Raw genomic sequence first — 19,231 nt, 5'->3', positions numbered from 1 at the left:
CAGCTGGGTTTGTATGGTAGAATTGGGATCATGGCAGTTGGGGGGAGGAAGCATTTAAGAACTAGAGGAGAGTTGTATGTTTCATTGTTGCTATACTGCCCCGTGACCAGCTAGTCTTCTCCCTAAGACTCTTCTGTAAGGGGATGTCCAGTTGCCCACAAATGGCCTTTGGGTCACCACTTTGCACTCCCTCTCATTCACAATGATTTGATTTTTTGTTCTTTGACGCCTGACACCTGATCCCTTTGACACCTCGTGATCACACAGGCTGATGTGCTTCTTCCATGTGGGCTTTGATGCTTCTGTGCTAGATGGCCCCTGGTTTACCCTCAAGCCTTTAAGACCCAAGATGCTTTATCTTTTGATAGTTTTTCTCTATTTTTCAATGCTCCCCGCTCCCACTATCATGACCTCAATTCTACCTTACAAATTGGATTAGACCAGAGCATGCACACTGCTACAGATAAGAGCCTGCAACACAGGGAATCTGGGATAGATAAACTCCTCAGAGACAACAATAAGAAGAGAGATACCAGGAGGATAAGGTGGGGGGAGAAAGGGGGAATCGATCACAAGGATCAACATATAACTCCCTCCCAGGGGGACAAACAACAGAAAAGTGGGTGAAGGGTGACAGAGGATGATATAAAATATCAAAATAGTAATTTTTAACTTATCAAGGGTTCGTGACAGGGGTGGGCGGGGAGGGAGGGGGGGGATGAGGAGCTGATACCAAGGGCTCAAATAGAAAGAAAATGCTTTGAAAATGAGCATGGCAACAAATGTACAAATGCGCTTGACACAATGGATGGATGTATGGATTGTGATAAGAGATGCAAGAGCTCCCAATAAAGGTATTTAATTAAAAAAGAAAGAAACAATCTGCTTTTAAGATTTTTCTCCTTAGCACTGATTTTGAATAATGTGATGATGATGTACTTTAGGATGGCTTTCTTCATTCTTGTGCTTGAGCTGTGCATGTACTTTATTATATCAAATATGGAGAAGTTTTGGGCCTGCTAAGCAAGTATCTCAATTACAAGTATATACAGTCCCACATCTCAGTGATAATCTTTAAAAATCTTTTTTACTTTGTTTCATTTTGGATTAACTTCTCTTGCTGTAACTTCACATGTAATATTTCTTTTCTCCAATTTTGAATCAACTCTTATCTGACTCAGTGCAAGTTTTCTTTTCAGACATCCATCTAAAACATTTATTTGGGTCTTCCACTCCCCCCCATCCCACCCCCACTGGATTTCTACTTAACTTTTTGAACATAAGAACTACAGTTACAAAAACTGTTGAATGTCAATGAAACTTGACACTGGGCACAGCAGGCACTGTGCGGCAAACCTTTCAGGTGGTTGTTACTCAGTTTTGGTGGTGATTGACATGATGCCTAGAAAAGTAAAGAGACGGTGAAAAAGAGGAAGGCCTTCAACAAGATGGATTAACACAGGAGCTGCAACAATGAGTGTTGCATTCATTCAGAACCGACTCGCTGGCACCTAACAACAATAGCAACCAGGGGACCCCTACAGATCTTCCGAGTCCTCTCTCACTACTTATCTCTCCACTCTGCCATCCTGTCCATCAGCAATTGGCAAGTTGGCAGCGAGCAAAGGTTTCCAGATTCCAGCCATGTGCTATCTGTCGCTATTACTTAACTCTGTGGTTATTGGTCAAAAGTGGCAAAAGAAAACAGGTAAATCTAAAACAATTAAAATATGTAAATGAAATGGTGTGGCTGTTTTCTATTAAAACTTTATTAACAAAAACAATTAATGATAATTTGCTGACACCTTTCCTTGGTCTTCTGGGACTCTCAAATCTTTTCTCCTGAACATTAGGGATTCCTCCAGGTCACACTTGGGCTCTCCTTCACTGCGACAATAGCACAGAAAAAACTCTTTCAAGGCAGTAATTTAGAGTAACCATACTGCTTACCTCTTTTGCTTCCCATCTCTCATAAAGCTCTGGCCTTCATTGCCTGGTGTCCAATTATTTGAAAACTCACCCAGTCACTGCCAGTGAGTCAACTGTGACTCATGCAACCCTATGAGACAGAATAGCACTGCTCGGGTGGGTTTAGAAGGCTGTGAATCTTTATGGTAGTAGAAAGTCTTATCTTTCTCCCATGGAGCCAGCTGTTAAGTTTTGAACTGCTAACCTTGCAGTTAGCAGCCCAACATAGATCACAACACCACCAAGTTTACTCTTTTGAGATCCCACATATATATTAATGGAACCATAGTATCAATACTTTCTGGCTTACCCTACTGTAAGATTCTCCCTGTCCCCCTTTATTATGGTGCCTTTGATAAGTAGAAGAAAGCAATTGTGCTCCAAGTAGAATATGGATAAAGCATTTCTATGTATAGGCTTATGATTTGGTTGCTGTTAGGTGCCATTGAGTTGGTCCTGAACAACAGCATAAACCCTGCCCTCTCCTGCACCATTCTCACAGGTTGTTATGTTGGAGCCTCCTGCAGTCACTGGATCAATCCATCACATTGAGGGTCTTCCTCTTCTTTTTTTTTGCAGACCCTCTTTCTACTAAGCATGATGTCCTTCCCTAGGAACTGATAGCACCTGACGATATGCTCTAAGTCTCGCTGTCCTGGCCATCCTGCCAAGGCAGATGTGTATGTTCTTCTAAAGCCCGTGGTACTTCTAATACTCTTCACCAGCACCATAATGTACATGCATCTCCAGTCTTCCTCGTTGTTTACCTTCCATATGCATATGAAGTGAAGGGAAACATCATGACCTGGATCAGGTGCACCCTAGTCTTCAAAGAGCCATCCTTGCTCTCCAGTGGCAGCAGATCTGTCCAGTACAATACAATACTATTGGTTTGTTGTACTGGGGTGGCTGTGATGATGGAAACCAGGTCACCACTAACTCAAATGCCAGCAGGGTCATCCAAGTTGAACAAGTTTCAGCAAAGCTCCAGACTCAGAACAGACTACACTTCTGAGCGATCAGCCACCGAAAATCTTATGAATACAATAAATACTTCTGACATATCCTATAGATTATCTAACAAAGAAATCCAATAGTTGACATAGCAAAAAAAGCTAGCCAGTGCAGCAACTTTAAAACAATGCTGCTGTAAAATGAACTATGAGAAAAAGAAGAAAAATGGGTTTTCCCTAAAATAAAACTTTCCTGGGTCAAACCAACCAGCTTTACTGTAAATGTACAATTTCTAACGCCCTAAAACAGACTAAAGAAAAAAAAAAAGGTATTGTCTGTTTTGCGATTATAGCCAAAGGCTGGTAATATGAGTTGGTCGGGTACAATGTTAATTTTTGAGAAAGAAAGTATTGAAATAAAATGCCTATGTTAGAAAAGGTAATTATAGCAAAAAAATGACTATTTCAAGGAAAAAACAGTGTTAGCACAAAAAAATCAATAATCTGCTATGTTATAATCTAATCTCTTTATAAACCATTCCCATGATTTCTCAGGATCAAGAAAAAACAACTTTGGGATGTTAGATTCTCAAATGTTTCCTAGTTTATTGAGCTATGTAGCAAGATTACACTCTCCTTATACATATAAATGTATCGATTGACTAGGATGAATCATAGGAAATTGGTCAATATTTGTCCATTTCCCCCCGACTCAAAGGCACAACTTGATATGTCCAACACAGGAGCAAAAGTCATCTGGAGCACTCCATCATGATCCTGTCTATGGCGTTGCTAAGTCTTGGCAGTGCCACTCAAGTAGACAAGGTCGGAAATGGGACTCCAGTTAGGAAAACAAACTTTGGGATAGTTACTTACTTTATGTTTAAGTTGGATAAACAAGCACACAAAAAATCCACTGCCATAGAGTAGATTCCGCTTGCTGGTGACCCGACCGAGCAGTGGTTCTCAACCTGTGGGTTGCAACCCCTTTGGGGGTCGAACAACCCTTTCACAGGGGTTGCCTGAAGCATAACCGTAGCAAAGCTGCAGTAATGAAGTAGCAACGAAAATAGTGTTATGGCTGGGGAGTCCCCACAACATGAGGAACTGTATGAAAGAGTCGCTGCACTAGGGAGGTTGAGAACCACTGCTAGAGAGGATTTCTGAGATTTGAATCTTTATGAGAACAGCTAGAATCTTTCTCCCAAGGAGCAGCTGGTAGGTGTGAACCACCAATCTGCAGTTAGCAATCTAATGCTTACCAAATAGCACTGCCAAGACTCCTTGAAGTCCGGTTAGAAGGCTTTCACTGCAGGCTCCCCTTTACCTCCTCTCCCACCATCCAACCTTTTGCCACAGACACAGAACTTTGTTTATCAACTAGAAGTTTATCTATTATGATTACAGGGAGGGGAGTAGGGATTCCTTGCTAAACATCCTGCTCTCCTCTCTTTTCCCTCAACGTCTCTTTCCTATTTCCATTTATATCATTCATTGTCTACTATTATTATAATTTCCGGAGTTTGTACAAATCTGCTTCACTTCATCCTCAGATCTAAAAATAACCACAGAAATTGCTCACAAAATCTGTGTAGTTTGCAGTAAAGTTAGAAGGGTCCCTAGTTTCTAATCTACTATGAAAAGTTGTATTTGAAAATAATTTTAGAAATATCATTTTCAAGACAGTTCTTAACTTGAAAAATGAGGTGATTTTCAATATGATTAATTAAGCAAAGCAAAAAAGTTTTTGGTACTAGGTACAATATACTTTTAAGGAGCCAAGATATCAATTCAAATTATTTCAATGGATAGAACTGAACAGACATGAGAGAATAATGACTTCTGCCTAGGCTCTAACTTGCAGAAAGGGTGTACCAATGGGCAGGTAAAGGCATTCTCTCTAGACTGGCATGAGCACCGCTTTTACAAATTGTCCTTCAGGCTTTTACTCCTCTGAGCCAGATGTCTATGTTTTACATATTCAATTGCTTCGGTCATGGTGAAATATTGGCATGTGCAGGACTGCCGATTATACAGCCTGCTTTAATATGTGTCTCTACTTTATGCAACTAGCCTTGATTTGAAAATCCTGGCTAATTCAGTGTTGCTACCCCTAATGTAAAGACGCTATAGTTAAAAGGATAAGAGAAAGCTGAGTAGCTATACTCAGTATTTCCGTCACTTAGAGAACAGATATTACAAAACAAGTCATACTCAGAATTCTATGATGAATCCTGAACATTCAAAGCTTGAAAATCATATTAAAGTCCCAATGTGCACTTCTGAGATACGAAACAAGGTACAAAATGACACCTTAAACGTTCTGTTTTATACAGCCATGCCGTGTTGGATTGCACTGCATTTTACTGCACTTTTTACAAATTCAAAGATTGAGGCCACACTGCATACAGCAACTCTCTGAGAGCCATTTTCTTGAAATGCATCCTTCAGGTATCTGTGTAATTTTCACAGTATTTCGAACTTTTAAATTAATACAATATACACAGAACTTTTTGATTCGCAGAAAACACACAAAAGGCACAGAAAACAAAAACATGAATGTGACTGGCTTGAGTGTGATGGTCTGAGGCGTGTCTGAGACTCTGGTTGCTCTCAGACTTAATCAGACGTATTCAGAGAAGCAAAAGGAAAACCACCCCAATCTGCTGACTTTATCAACACACAAAAATAAAGGGGTAGAGACAGCTGCAGTCTTAAATATTTGGCACTTCTGTTAGTTTACTACACACACCTAACACAATACAAGACAAACAATAAACCCGAGAGTCAACTATGGTTAACTCAGCCCTTAGTTATATTTGTCCCCCCCTTTGAGAGGTTATTTTTGTCCCTTTTAATGGCCTATATAAGTTTTGAATTTGGGAGAGGGGTATTAAACTATCATTACATAGATGTTAAGGTAATCTGGACTGTAAACAATTCTATGCATTCTGCTTCTTGAACCAGTCTGAGGACCCATGGCCTATAGAATCAAGTTCTAGGTCTCTATTTCTAAGATACCATTCCAACTCTACCTTCTCCTTACATGTCTCTGAAAAGCAATTAATTCCTCCTTGTTCTTTATCTGATGAAATCCAATTAGTCCTTTAAGCCTCAGTGGACCTCTTGGTGACTTAAGTCATTGCTCTCATGGTTCACTGATGCACCTAGCCCATTTTATTTTATTTCTTTTAGTAAATGACCGACTCCTAAATTAGTTTGCTGAGGGCAGATGTAATACACAATTTATCTTTAAATCACAATGTCTGACACTTATTAAATATATGCTGGAATAATCAGTGAATTTAACTGAATGACAGAGTTGAATCGTTGATTATTACAATTTTTGAGTTTCTTTTCCTTTTTTTAAAATACTTTTATTGGTGGCTCTTACATCTCTTATCACTATCTATACATTCCTCCAGTGTGTCAAGCACATTTGCACATATGCTGCCATCATCATTTTCAAAGCATTCTCTTCCCACTTGAGCCCCTGATATCAACTCCCCATTTCTTCCCCCTCCCCACCCTCCCTCACGAACTCTTGATACGTTATAGATTATTATTTCCATATCTTACATCATCCTCTGTTGCCCCTCACCCACTTTTCCATTATTCGTCCCCCTGGGAGGGGGTTCTAGATTGATCCTTGTGATCGATTCCCCTTTTCTCCCCCCACCATGCCCTAATCCTACTGGTATCTGCACTCAATTATTGGGTTTCTTACTTCTAGAGAATTTTATCTTTCTAGTTCATATCTTTCTAGTGTAGTATATCACATTATAACCATTACATATAATTGTTAGAGAACACTTTCAATTCATGTTTGATAATACAGACAGAAAACATAGCAGTAGTTGAAAACAACAAAACCCCTTGAAAAGGGGGATGGACAACAGAAAAAAGGGTGAAGGGAGATGTCGGACAGTGTAAGATATGACAAAACAATAATTTATAAATTATCAAGGGTTCATGATGGAGGGGGATATGGGGAGGGAGGAGAAAAAAATGAGGAGCTGATATCAAGGGCTCAAGCAGAAAGCAAATGTTCTGAGAATGATGATGGCAACAAATGTACAAATGCACTTGATCCAATGGATGGATGATGGATGTGGTAAGAGTTGTACGAGCCCCAATAAAATGATTCAAAAACAAGCCCTTGAGAACCATGTCAATGTTGCATTTGGGTAAATTCATGAAAACGATGCAATATTTAAGTCATCAAGTTATATTAAGGTTCCAGTCCATTCTTTTTTCTAATAGTTAAATCATTTTATTGGGGGCTTGTACATTCTTATCACAATCCACACATACATCCATTGTGTCAAGCACTTTTGTACATTTGTTTCCCTCACCAGTCCATTCTTAAAAACAGAATTAATTGCAAAATACTGTTAATTCTAGGACCACATGCTAGATAATCAATATTGTCTTTCAATATTATCTTTTATATCCCATATAGAAGAATGTTACATCTAGCTCAAGGTAAGTTTTTGTAAAGACAAAAAACAAACAAACAAAAAACCTGGCTGAATTTTTCCTAACTAGAGCTTAGATAATTCAACAGATAAACATACAAATTTAAAAAACTGGATAAAAGATTCTTTAGCGATCATTACTACATTCATTATTGCGAGTAAAATTCTATAAAATAAACATCCCGCCTGCAAGTTTTCAGTGAGCAGTTCTCACCTCAGGTTTTTCTTGTGTTAGAAACTACTTATTATATACCCGTATTCTCAATTTTATTTTTCATCCCATCAAGTATTCCCAACCAACTTATCTATATCATTACTGGACATATGAGCAACCACAAGGTATTTTTAACACGCGCTAAAGCTCATGGTTTACATTTGTTTTAAATATTTTACTTGCCTGAGTCTGACTGGTCAAGGCCTTTGGCCTCTGGACAGTGCTAATGTACATGGATGCTTTAAAAGTCAGCATGTTAAGATGAAAACCAAAGATACCATATGGAAGGTAAAAAACAATCAGAACTACTTACAGCCAGAAAGCAGGAACTGGTAATACTGTACTGCGTCTGCAGCGAGGAGCAGAGGGTGGTTTGCGTTAAATGGTGGTTGCAATTCATTCCATTGAGGGGTTCTAAGGAAACAGCAGAGCATATTAATATTTAAGCTTAATAGAGGGGATGTAAATCACAAACACTGTCATCACTTATAGATACTGATATAAACTCACACTATCTGTGTAATCTTTAAAATGAACTTATTGGAGTGCTGAAACCTGAAACACGAGGCCATCTGTTTAAGGAGAATAAAAAGATGGCAGTGAGTCAGATAAATTACAGGCAGTCAATATTAACCTACGCGTAGAAGATTCTCCAATAGGAAAAAGACAGTTGGAAAATTGGACAGAATATGTAGAATTGAAATGTTACACGTAAGCAACTAATTTTACCTAAGTTTTGACCATTGTTAAAATGTCTTTTCAGAACCCACGCATAGTTTTAAAGAAAATAATGCTAGTAAAAAATAAAAGTTTAAGCCTTCAGTTGTGTAAATAGATGACTTATTATAGACCTAATTAGCATCTGAGTTCCAAATTAAGCCATCCATTTCAACAACGATGGTGCTGGAATTTTAATTAGATTTACTCACTCCTAAATGGCTTGATAAATCAGATATTGATTAGATCAATTCCAAAGCCATAAAGCAGTAAAGAATGCTGGAGCCTCTAAAAATCAATATAAGAATATTTTAAGATGTCAAAAGCAGAGGGATCGTTTTCATATCCATTTTTGTCTGTTTCCGTCCATACATGTCAGGGACAATTTTTCTGTCGCTCCTGGACAATGCACTGTAGCTTGAGCTATTTCCAGGTTTTACTTTCCCCTCTTTGTGCTAGCTTGTAAAGATTCTAATCATTATGCACTTTGGGAAGGACTGATTCTTAACAAACATCTCTACCGTACTTACCCATTGTATCTTGAGGAATGACTTTAAAGGAAAGTCATACAATCTATTTATATGACACACACCACACCCCGCTTAATGGCTGTTTCACTGCTACCTCGTATTTTGAGTGAACATGAAGCTGAAAATTGAGGGAATCACTGAGGAACCGATAAACAAGTCGAAGGGAAAATAATACAAAAAAAGCAAGGGATTAAAAAAATTTCAAAGGGAGGTAATTTCCTAGATGTGTAGTCACAGAAATGGAAAACATGCTTGTTTCAAAGCTTAAAGGCAAATGTGGATAGCAGCACTGTTCTGGATAGTCAAAGGAGGAGACAACCCAGATGCCCATCAACAGAACGGATAAACAAAGTGCGTCTGTAAAATGGAGTATAAAAATGACTGACGGATGGACTCTTTGACACATACTACAACATGGATGAACCTTAAAAACATGACATCATGTGGAGAGAAAACACAGTCACATATTGTATGCGCTACCGTGACTAGCACAGAAGAACCAGAGGCAGAGCACCGAAGTGCTATGGCCAAGAGCGGGAGGGATGGCACTGGGAAGGGAGCTGCTGCACTAATGCTCTGTTGGGGCCATCAAGTTTGTCCCGCCCCATAGTGATCTCCTGCACAAGAGACAGTACACTGCCGCTCCTGCACCATCCTCACAATTGTTCCTGCGCTTCAGCCCATTGGGGGACGATGAAAATGTTCCAAAACTGATGGTGCTGACGAGTGCACAAACTTGTGAAACTACATTTTAAAGGACACACATACAAATGTCCATTTATACAACACTCCAGAAAATGCAAAGACATTTCTAGTGATAAATAATAGAAGATTGGTGACTGCTTGGGACTCAAGGTAAGAGAATACAAAAGGGTATCAGGAAAATTTTGTGGGTGATGAATGCTTATTACCATATATATTTGTGTATAAGATGAGTTTTTCAGCACATTTTAAATGCAGTTTTTGTGGTAAAATTAGGTGCCCCAGCTGATATTGGGTCAGCTTATACTTGAGTATATATGGTAAATTGACTGCAGGAATGGTGTTAGAGGCATGTACACATCAAAACTTATAAAATGGTGTGCCTTTAATACTTTATGCCTCAAGAAGCACTGGAGACACAGTGGGCAATGAAGTGGTTAAGAAAAAACAAAAATAGGAGACACTACCTGACCAGAGTCCAGCTGGCCCGAGGTGACGTCATCATTTCCAGTGGCGTGTCATCACTAATCTTAGGGGCCGTACTTAGGGGCCGTGGCTCCATCATGTGTTCCACTAAGGTCCCATAGCAGCTGATAATGTACAGAGATTCAACTATGACTTGTTTTGACTGATCTGCAAGAAAAAGAAGCAGAGGCTGGCTGTGAGAGGGCAGCAAAAGGAGCCCTATCATCTTCACAAGTTAACAGCTTTGTCAGTCGGCCATTGAGGCTGCTCAGAGAAGTAAGGTGGCAAGGAATTTTTCACACGGTGCCTGCTTTTCGCCCAATGGTTGTCCAGTCGACGTAGATGCTAAAGGATTTCAAAATCTCTATTATTCTCAAAATACTTCCAAATCTTAAACCAATTCTTTCCTAAAGAATGTAAATATATCCAAATTCCTAATAGTGTTTACCAAGGGTTTTAGTCTTTTGTATTTCTCTGTAATGTAATTATGCAAATAATGCTAGCTGGGACAAGAAAGGCGATGCTATATGGATTAAGCTTTAGTTATAGCGGAAATACTACACGTAGGCTTCCCGTATTCCCAAATCAGCCTTATTTTTCATCTCTCCCTTAGAAAACTTTACCTTTTAAGTTTCTAGATAAAAATAAACAAAGAAAAATGTGATCTTTCCCCAACCCCTCTTATTTCCTTTCTTTCAATGGGATCACTGTCTGCCTCACCCCTGAAAAGCAAATGAAGACTGGTCATACTTTTGAGAGATCAGTTCCTGAATATGGATCTAATCAAATGACTTTATAAGGCACACACATGTCTTAACTACAAAAACAGGTTTTGTACTATATCTCAGATTTTATAGTAAACGCAGGAACATATAAAATCACTCATGAATGTTGGGTGGGTCACCTTATCGCTATGCCAGCTGAATCAATTACAGCTGATTTGAGAAAATGGCTAATGACCAGCCAAGGGAATATAAAAGAGTGGCAAGTTAAAAGGGTAATTAGAACAGAAGGGAGAAGCATTTGAAATCGAGCTTCACAGAAGGTTTTAACTAGCAACAAAAAGTCCTTTCGATAGCATCACTAAAGCTGAGGAGGCAACAGAAAAATAAAGATGGGATAAGGGAATGGAAGGCTTGCATACTGTACTTGTCCTCTCCCACTTAGGTAAGAAACCTGCTGTACCTGAGATCGGCTTTCCATCGACAGGGTCACTGAAAGGCGATAAGAATGGAAAGGGCTGATGTCTGGCTGCCAGTGTGAAGTACAAAGGAGAGTCATTTTGCCAAGAACAATGCAGCCGTGGAACTAGTCAGAGAAGTGCCCTGCTAACAAACCAGTTTGTGCCCTACTTCAATTAGACCAAAACAGGGAGGGGAACTGTTTAACATTCAAAATTATACACCCGTCTGTGAGAGTAGATCTATGAATCTGTATAGACAATGACCACTTGTCTATTAAAACAGGAATTGCATAAACATTTTAGGCCTTGACTCTGGTGATCAAAGCAGGAATAAAAACAAACCAGCAAGCAAAATATACCTATTACTCACGTCAACATGGTTAGGTTCCAAAGAACAGATCATTATGTGAAAGTTAGCATGTTGGGAAAATGTTAGATGATCACATCAGGTCAAAAAATGGAAGATGACTACATCATTTCTTTTTTTTAAATAATCATTTTATTAGGGGCTCATACCACTCATCACAATCTGTACATACGTCATCTATGTCCAGCACTTTGGTACATATGTTGACTTCATCATTCGTACGACACCCACTTTCCACTTCAGCCCCTGGTGTCAGCTCATTTTTCCCTCTCTCTCCGCCCGATAATTTATAATTTATTATTATTTTATCATATCTTACCCCATCCCACGATTCCCTCACCCACTTCTCCGCTGTCCGTCCCCCAGGGAGGAAGCCACATGCAGACCTTGTCCTCTGTCCCCCTTTCTCCCTCACCTTCCCTCCACCCTCCCACTATCACCACTCTCTCCACTGCTCCTGGGGGGCTCATCTGTGCTGGGTTCACTATATTTCCAGTTCCTATCTGTGCCAGTGCACCTCCTCCAGTCCAGCCGGATAGACTACATCATTTCTTACAGCCAAATTTCATCATTACATAACAGTCAAACCACTGGAAACCTTGGGCCAAGGTTACACATAAACTTTAACCCCTACCAGCATTAGTTCTGCTGTGTACTTCAATGTTTAGATGATTCTTAATGTACAAAATAGTTGGATAGATTTTTTTCTCTATTGTAATATTTTTATACTGTAAGTTTTATTAGATTTTTTAAAATTATAATGTAAATGTGAAGAAATATCAGATTAAAAGATAGTTGCTAAGTAAGGAGTATTTATCAATCCAAAGGAACAATAATAACCTCAAAAAATGTCCCTTCTTTCTCGACCACAGTCTGTTTTTCTCCTTTAATTTGCAAACAAGAACATCAGAGTTGTTCTTGTTGATTAAAGGCAGGATTTAGCATTAGAAGACCAGGGATCTAACTCTGATTCCACTACCCACTAAATAGTGCTTTAGCAAACATATTTAAGCTTGTTAATCTCAAGTTTCTCATCTCTAAAATAGGGGTAAATGAGGGTTTTCCTCTTCATACGTCAAGGAATTATTGTAAAGCTTTAATAAGATAATAGTACGATATTGGCTTATAAAAAGATAAAAGCTTACGTGTACTGTTGAGAGCACCTGCACACTTGTCGGTAACTCAGTCCACGGTTAATAGTAAGGAGATGGCTCTCCTTCTTAACCAGGCTTACGTAGCCCGGAAGTGACATAATAATTGAAAATAAAAATCGAGCTCCACATTGTTGGGTCCGAGGCTATTCAAAGGATATCTGCTAGCAATGTGCTCCAAGAAGCAAAAATTACGTCAGGTAAATTTCAACTTCAATAAAAAACACATACCTTTTTCTCTTTTAAGACCTGCATTATTTGCAAACCATGATCTGGATGTTCCAAAGATAGCAGCCACGCAAAATTCTCCGCCCACTGATTTGCTGGGTGAAATTTGAGGAGGTGGTTTAACTTTGCTTTAAAAAATAAAATGATAGTGAAAAATTAACATGGTGAAATCAATCTCCAAGCTAATGGCAGATTCTCTTTTAAACCCCACCCCTAAAATCCCACCTCCAATGCTAACATGCATTTTATTTTGCCTGACGATATGTGATCATGTTCTGATATACCACTAAAATTAATTGACAGTTCCAGAGTCTTGAACACACAAAAAAATAACTTCTCTTTGAGATATGTGCTAGTGAAATCCAAATCACTTTTCAGATGGCTAAAATGCCCCTGGGCATTTCAAGATGGAGTAACAGAACCAGTCTGAGCATCTCATAACAACAAAACAGTTTATGATTTGATTTAAATACGTATATATAACGTGAGACCAACAATACAAGTGAATGGAGACAGAATGTATGAAACCATCAGATGACAGAATAAACCGTGAAAATTCTTTCAGTCATAAGATTATACAGAATTAACGCATGGAAAGAAGATCTTAGGTACCAAATCTCATAGTTGTTATTTTGTTTCTTGCATCTATGAAAATGATAAGATTGTTGCTGATCAGAGAAAAGAGTATAGCAGAAATAAATGACAACAGCCTATGTCTAAAAAGCCTCTCCTATGTAAATCCTTTGTTTCTCCTATGTTTTAGGGCATGTTCAGTAATTGCTGTTATTTCAAATAACTACCACAAAATGTACTTCTTTACGGTTTTTTTGTTTTTGTTTCTCTGAATCAGTTTTCATAGTCTTGATATGGAAAACCAACCTTTCTTGTTCTTTTGAGTTCCGTACCTGTCTTCACTTCGGACTTATCAAGGGCTCTACTATAGCTCATCAGTGACTTTATCAACCAACATAAATAAATGAGATTACTTCCTCTCATTCATAGACCAGAAAACAGCCACCCTGTGCACTGGCCAAGTGGGACACAATGGGCAGTAGGGCTCTGAGGTTCCCACACAGCATCAGCAGTTCTACACCTTGTGGGCTCACTTCCCTTTGACGCTCAATCTTTTAAAAAGTAGTGGGAAGGAAAAAGACTGCTTTTTGGAGCCAGAAGAAAAAGGAATCTGAATTCCAGGCCTGTTACTTACTAGTGGTGTGACTTTGATCATTTAACTACTCAGCGCTCCGAATACTAATATGTAAAATAAAGGCAGTTACGTTGGTCACATAGGGTTATTTTAAAGAATTATCATACTGCATTGGTTCTCAAGTGTAGCCCTTGGCTAGCAATACCACTTAGGAACTATTTACATAGGCAAATACTCAGACCCTACCTTAATCCTACTGAATTAACAACTCTGAGATGAGGGTCCTAATCTCTGTTAGAGTAAACCCTCCATCAGTTTCTGATGCAAGATCAAGTAACGGAAGGACAGAAAGCTTGTAACCCTCTCAGGGCAGTGTCTTCCCTTGTCACTGTACTCTCAACAAGTGTCAATTTGTGTGTGTGTGTGTGTGTGTGTGTGTGTGTGTGTGTGATTGTTGTCACCTAATGTTTGGACAATCTAAATGTGCTATGATAACCTTCTTCCCTGGTCTTTAAGACATTAGAAATAGTCTTTCACATATCTGACTTCCTAAGCCATCTGTTATAATGTCTTCGCTCTAGAGCAGTGATTCTCAACCTATGGGTCGTGACCCCTATGGGGATTGAACAACCCTTTCACAGGAGTCGTCTAAGACCATCGGAAAACACATAAATATTTCCCAATATAATTACATATTGGTTTGTGATTAATCACTATGCTTTAATTATGTTTAATTATGTTCAATTTGTAACAATGAAAATACATCCTGCATATCAGATATTTACACGACGATTCATAACAGTAGCAAAAATACCGTTATGGAGAAGCAACAAAAATCATTTTATGGTTGGGGGTCACCACATACAAGGAACTGTATTAAAGGGTGGCAGCATTAGGAAGGTTGAGAACCACTGCTCCAGAGAAAGCAAGAAATGTATAACACAACCATTTTGACCGATCTCTTTGGTCTCCCCTCTGTCCTAAGTCTTCAGTAATGCACACTGTTAGACCAATCCCCAAACAAACCACACCCATGCCTAAAATACCAGTACAGATAGAGCCCTAAACTGGCAGGAAATGAAGACATGGGGGGAGTAGGGGTAATATGTGGAGTTTTGTGAAGAAAATTAATCAAGTTCTACAAAAACTTTCCCTTCAGAGTTTCATCCCCCTCAACAGCAGCAACTTAACTCCGAAAAGAAAACTCCTCTCCACACAACAAAAATCTAGGCTAATGATCTCAGAATTGTTCAATCTAGTTATGATGCTCTCTGTTGGATTGTCTTAGAATGTAATTTTCCTTCAAAACCTTTATTTCCAACACTGAACTAAGATTATTAAGCTGAAAAATCCCTGTAGGCTGGCGGCTTTGAATTTCCAGTAGTCATTTTCAACCCTGGTGGGTTTGGGAAGGTTGAGAGGGGGAGGGAGGATGCCATTCTAGAATTTTTTTTAAAAGGTCTTTTAATGGTGTGACTATGTGCTTTTATTCAAACAGCTCCTGATATTAGAAAAAACCATCAGGGAACAAAGAATGATACTGAGAATATACAAATTAAGACTCACCGGAATAAAATCTATAACCAGACTCTTAAGAAAAAAGAAACTCAAAGATCTTTGCAAAATACTGGATGCTATTTTTGCTTGTGTTTACATCATGTGGTAAGCAACAAGATAGAAAACAACTAGGTATTCCAATTCTTAAGAGAAAATATAGTTTCTCTAAATTGTGCATCCTACATTGGCTTAAAAGATAGTTATTACTGGACTGAGTGGCCACCTTTCAAATATAATAATAAGCAGAAATGAGATAAGACACTGACTTAAATCTTTGAACATAAAAACACATTTATTAGCTTACAGAATTATCAGTCACTCAATGGCCAAAGCAAAAATTGGTTACACTTTTATAGTGTTGGACTTAACTCAGTTTTTGAACACACAAATAAAAAAATATCAATGAAATAATAAAACTTGCTTTGTGGTTGGCTGGCAACCAACAGCAACTCATAGAGATCCTGAAGGTAATTAAGTATTCTATGCTAAATGTAAAGAATTGTCATTACTATTCCCATACTTTTTTCTTCTGATAGGGAATTAATAATCTCAATAGTAAAAAAGTATGTTTAATAAGTAATCAAGCAGTCAAAAGGCTCTTCATTCCTGCAACTAACTTTGCTGCATGCTACATGCCATGTTTCCTGAGTATGACGCCTATTTGGTGAACTTCTTGAGCTCACGTTTCTCTGTCATCAAACACACATTGGGATATTCACAATGTTTATGCAAAATGGAAACATTTCTTAAAAATTTGTGGGAAAATTCCATAATCTTTTAATTCCATTTTACATTTTTTTGAAGCACCTTCATATTTTCTACTCAATTAACCCAAAGGGAGAAATGTTTACTTTTATCAATTCACCCCCGGTACCCCAAGTTTGGAAAAGATCAAGTCCAGGAAGTCAGGGAAAGAAGAATGGCCTTTGAGAGTGTGAATCAGGGAAATTATTGAATACGAACTTGATAATTCTATTTCAAATTTCTATTTCAATGTCCCCCAAATTTCGTTTTCAAATTAACCATTTATTGGCCAAAAATGCTTATATAAAGTTGAAAGAAAAAAGTAATCACATAAATCGTGTTTTCTTACTGTGAAAAGTCTTTCTGTGATTTCTATCAATCGCTTTGGGAAAGTATTCCAATAATAACCCTTTTTCTTTCCTGTTCTCAACCAATTCTTTTGTTCTCTGATGCCCCTTAATATCCTCATACAAAACGTTTGCAAACTTATGAATTCCTTTGGATATTTAGAGGCCTTCCCTCATTTATTATTCATTTAATAATACAATAATAAAAGTTATCACTGAAACTTATTTGGGATCCAGAAATTTAATTGATGAATTTTTAAATGGTTTTACATGAAAATAAAATAAACTCCTGATAAGAACCTTTTGACTCCCCCTCAACCTCTAGATATATGATTGATATCCTATGTTCAAAATTAAAAGAAACATTTTCCTAGCTTTCGAATAAAGTGTAATAGGGAAGTAGAATCAAAATTTTCTCAGTATCAGACAAAATAATCAGCATAAAATGTCATATTCACTTAACCAGAAAACAAACATATAAACAAATAAAGTGCTAAATTAAAAACCAGAAGTTTAAGTCCTTTTTATTACTTATGAGGAAGGCATTCCTAACTAAGCCAATGCAATCATTTTCACTAACATCAGAAGTTAGAGGATTATCAATAAACATTACTAGGTCTTTAAAAATACTTAAAAGAACAACTGATGTTTCCCACCTTCCCCCCACTGTTACTGCGTCACATAATGCACATCCACTGCAAACAGGAATAAAATTGCAGCTCTAACAAGATCTGCTTAAAAATAATGGGGACAAGGGTCTTCATTGGGGTAAGTTTTCTATGTGCCGTAGAGCAGGATGTGCATGTCATGTCTGTAGATGAACTGAAAAGCAGCAACGCAGTAGTGTGTCGTGTTTAGGACACAAACATCGAAGGAGGAACATGAGTCAGAAGCACCGTTTTTTTTCTTTTCTAAAACCCACATGCAGTCATTATTTCAGCTGAAAATTGATGCAAAAAGGACAGGTGGTATTATGTCTCCCTGTTAAAGGAAAACTTTTTTCTTAATATTTTCACTGTGGTTAAGCTTTTAAAAAAATTAGAGGATTCACTCCCTTTGAAGTTCATTTTCTAAAATAAGACCGAAGCAGGGAAACTGAAAGTATTATAAAAAACCAAGATATTAATAATCGATTTTAAAAGATTTACAAAAATTATTTATAAAGATTTAACAAGCTCATATAAACTTTACAGATAAGCTTCACCTCAACATAGATACTATCTTCCAAATGTTAAACATTTTCAAGAGAGCAGGTTTACAGGAATTACTTATGTACAAAAGCAGGCTTCAAAAAAGTTGTGGGAAAATTCCACTATCTTCTAATTTCATTTTGTATGAACTTTTTAAAGGCTCCTCAGATGGATCAAGCATTCTTAAAGAATGCTAGATAAATGCCAAATGTAATTTGATACATAAGTTTTCATTCTTATTTGAAATTAATCTCATTTAATGAAAAGATACTTTCCGAGTAAGGAATATACTCAAATGGATATTTTTGTCCATAATGTCATGTACATATTTTTTACTTTTGATGACCAATTAAAAAATAGCAGAGGCTTTAACACCATATGCAAAGGAGCACAGTAAATACTTGTTATTTCTATAATATTTCAAACAAAATTGAATTCATTAATATTGGAATCATTTGTATTTAAATCTCTATTTGAAAAAGTATATTGGAGGTATAATTATTTTAAAATGTTTAAAGTCATTGAAATGTAAATATTATTAAAACTAACATCAATGACATATTATACTGGAGTGCTTAAAATAACTAGAATGTCATTGATGACCTATATGCTTAACTCTCAAATACATTTTATTCCAATTAAGTTTTTCCCACTTACTTTTGCTGATAAAAAGGGAATATTTTAAAATTAGCTCATCTAAACCTGTATGAATTTAAAGAACAAAGCTAGTTTAATTAAAACAAACACCAAACTACTAGAAATCATCATCTACCAAATATAAAAATTTAAGAATGTTGCAACCTCAAAACGTAATAAAAATATTTGTGTAAAATGTACATTTAAAGTAGAGCTGTAAAAATTTCACTCGTATCCACATACATGTATAACCTTATAACCAGAAGTACTAAAAACATTCTAATTTAAGAATGGTCCATAATTTCATAAATAAAAACAAACTAAATATCATAGAAAAGTGTAACAAAAACTATTAAAACAAAGGCGCTCTTATAAACAACATGGAAGAAGTTGTCAAATTTATATTCATTTTGCTGCCTTAATTTGAGGTTTCATTAAGATCTTAATGGAAAAAACATGCACCACTAGTGAAGTAACGTATTTTAAAGGAGGACTTTTTAGTCTAGTATAAGTGACTAGAAACGGGTTTCTTGTGAGCTAACGATGGCATCAAACAAACCACAAAGCAGTCTTCTAAAAGACAGGCAATGATTTAAAAGTCTACTATATTTCATAGATCCCTTTCTTTAATCTGGCTCTTTTAATCTTGTTTCA

At 37.3% G+C, this 19,231-nt stretch overlaps 1 protein-coding gene across 9 annotated transcripts in view; it reads right to left on the bottom strand.

Annotated features, from left to right (window-relative positions):
• BCAS3 (BCAS3 microtubule associated cell migration factor) overlaps positions 1-19,231 on the bottom strand; it is a 550,239-nt gene that overhangs the window by 312,042 nt on the left and 218,966 nt on the right. For all 9 annotated transcript variants that reach the window (XM_045299618.1, XM_030888097.2, XM_004706992.3 and 6 more), the window contains 3 exons: positions 12,960-13,084; positions 10,030-10,195; positions 7,927-8,027 (listed from right to left, as the gene is read on the bottom strand). In XM_045299618.1, coding sequence (XP_045155553.1) covers positions 7,927-8,027; positions 10,030-10,195; positions 12,960-13,084 — 392 coding nt within the window. The remainder of the gene's footprint in view (positions 1-7,926; positions 8,028-10,029; positions 10,196-12,959; positions 13,085-19,231) is intronic.

Source organism: Echinops telfairi, unplaced genomic scaffold, assembly GCF_000313985.2.
Source record: "Echinops telfairi isolate 266 unplaced genomic scaffold, ASM31398v2 ScPeMD7_7458;HRSCAF=8496, whole genome shotgun sequence".
NCBI lineage: Eukaryota > Metazoa > Chordata > Mammalia > Afrosoricida > Tenrecidae > Echinops > Echinops telfairi.
Note: the sequence above shows the minus strand (reverse complement) of the source record. Positions and strands in the feature narration are given on the sequence as shown.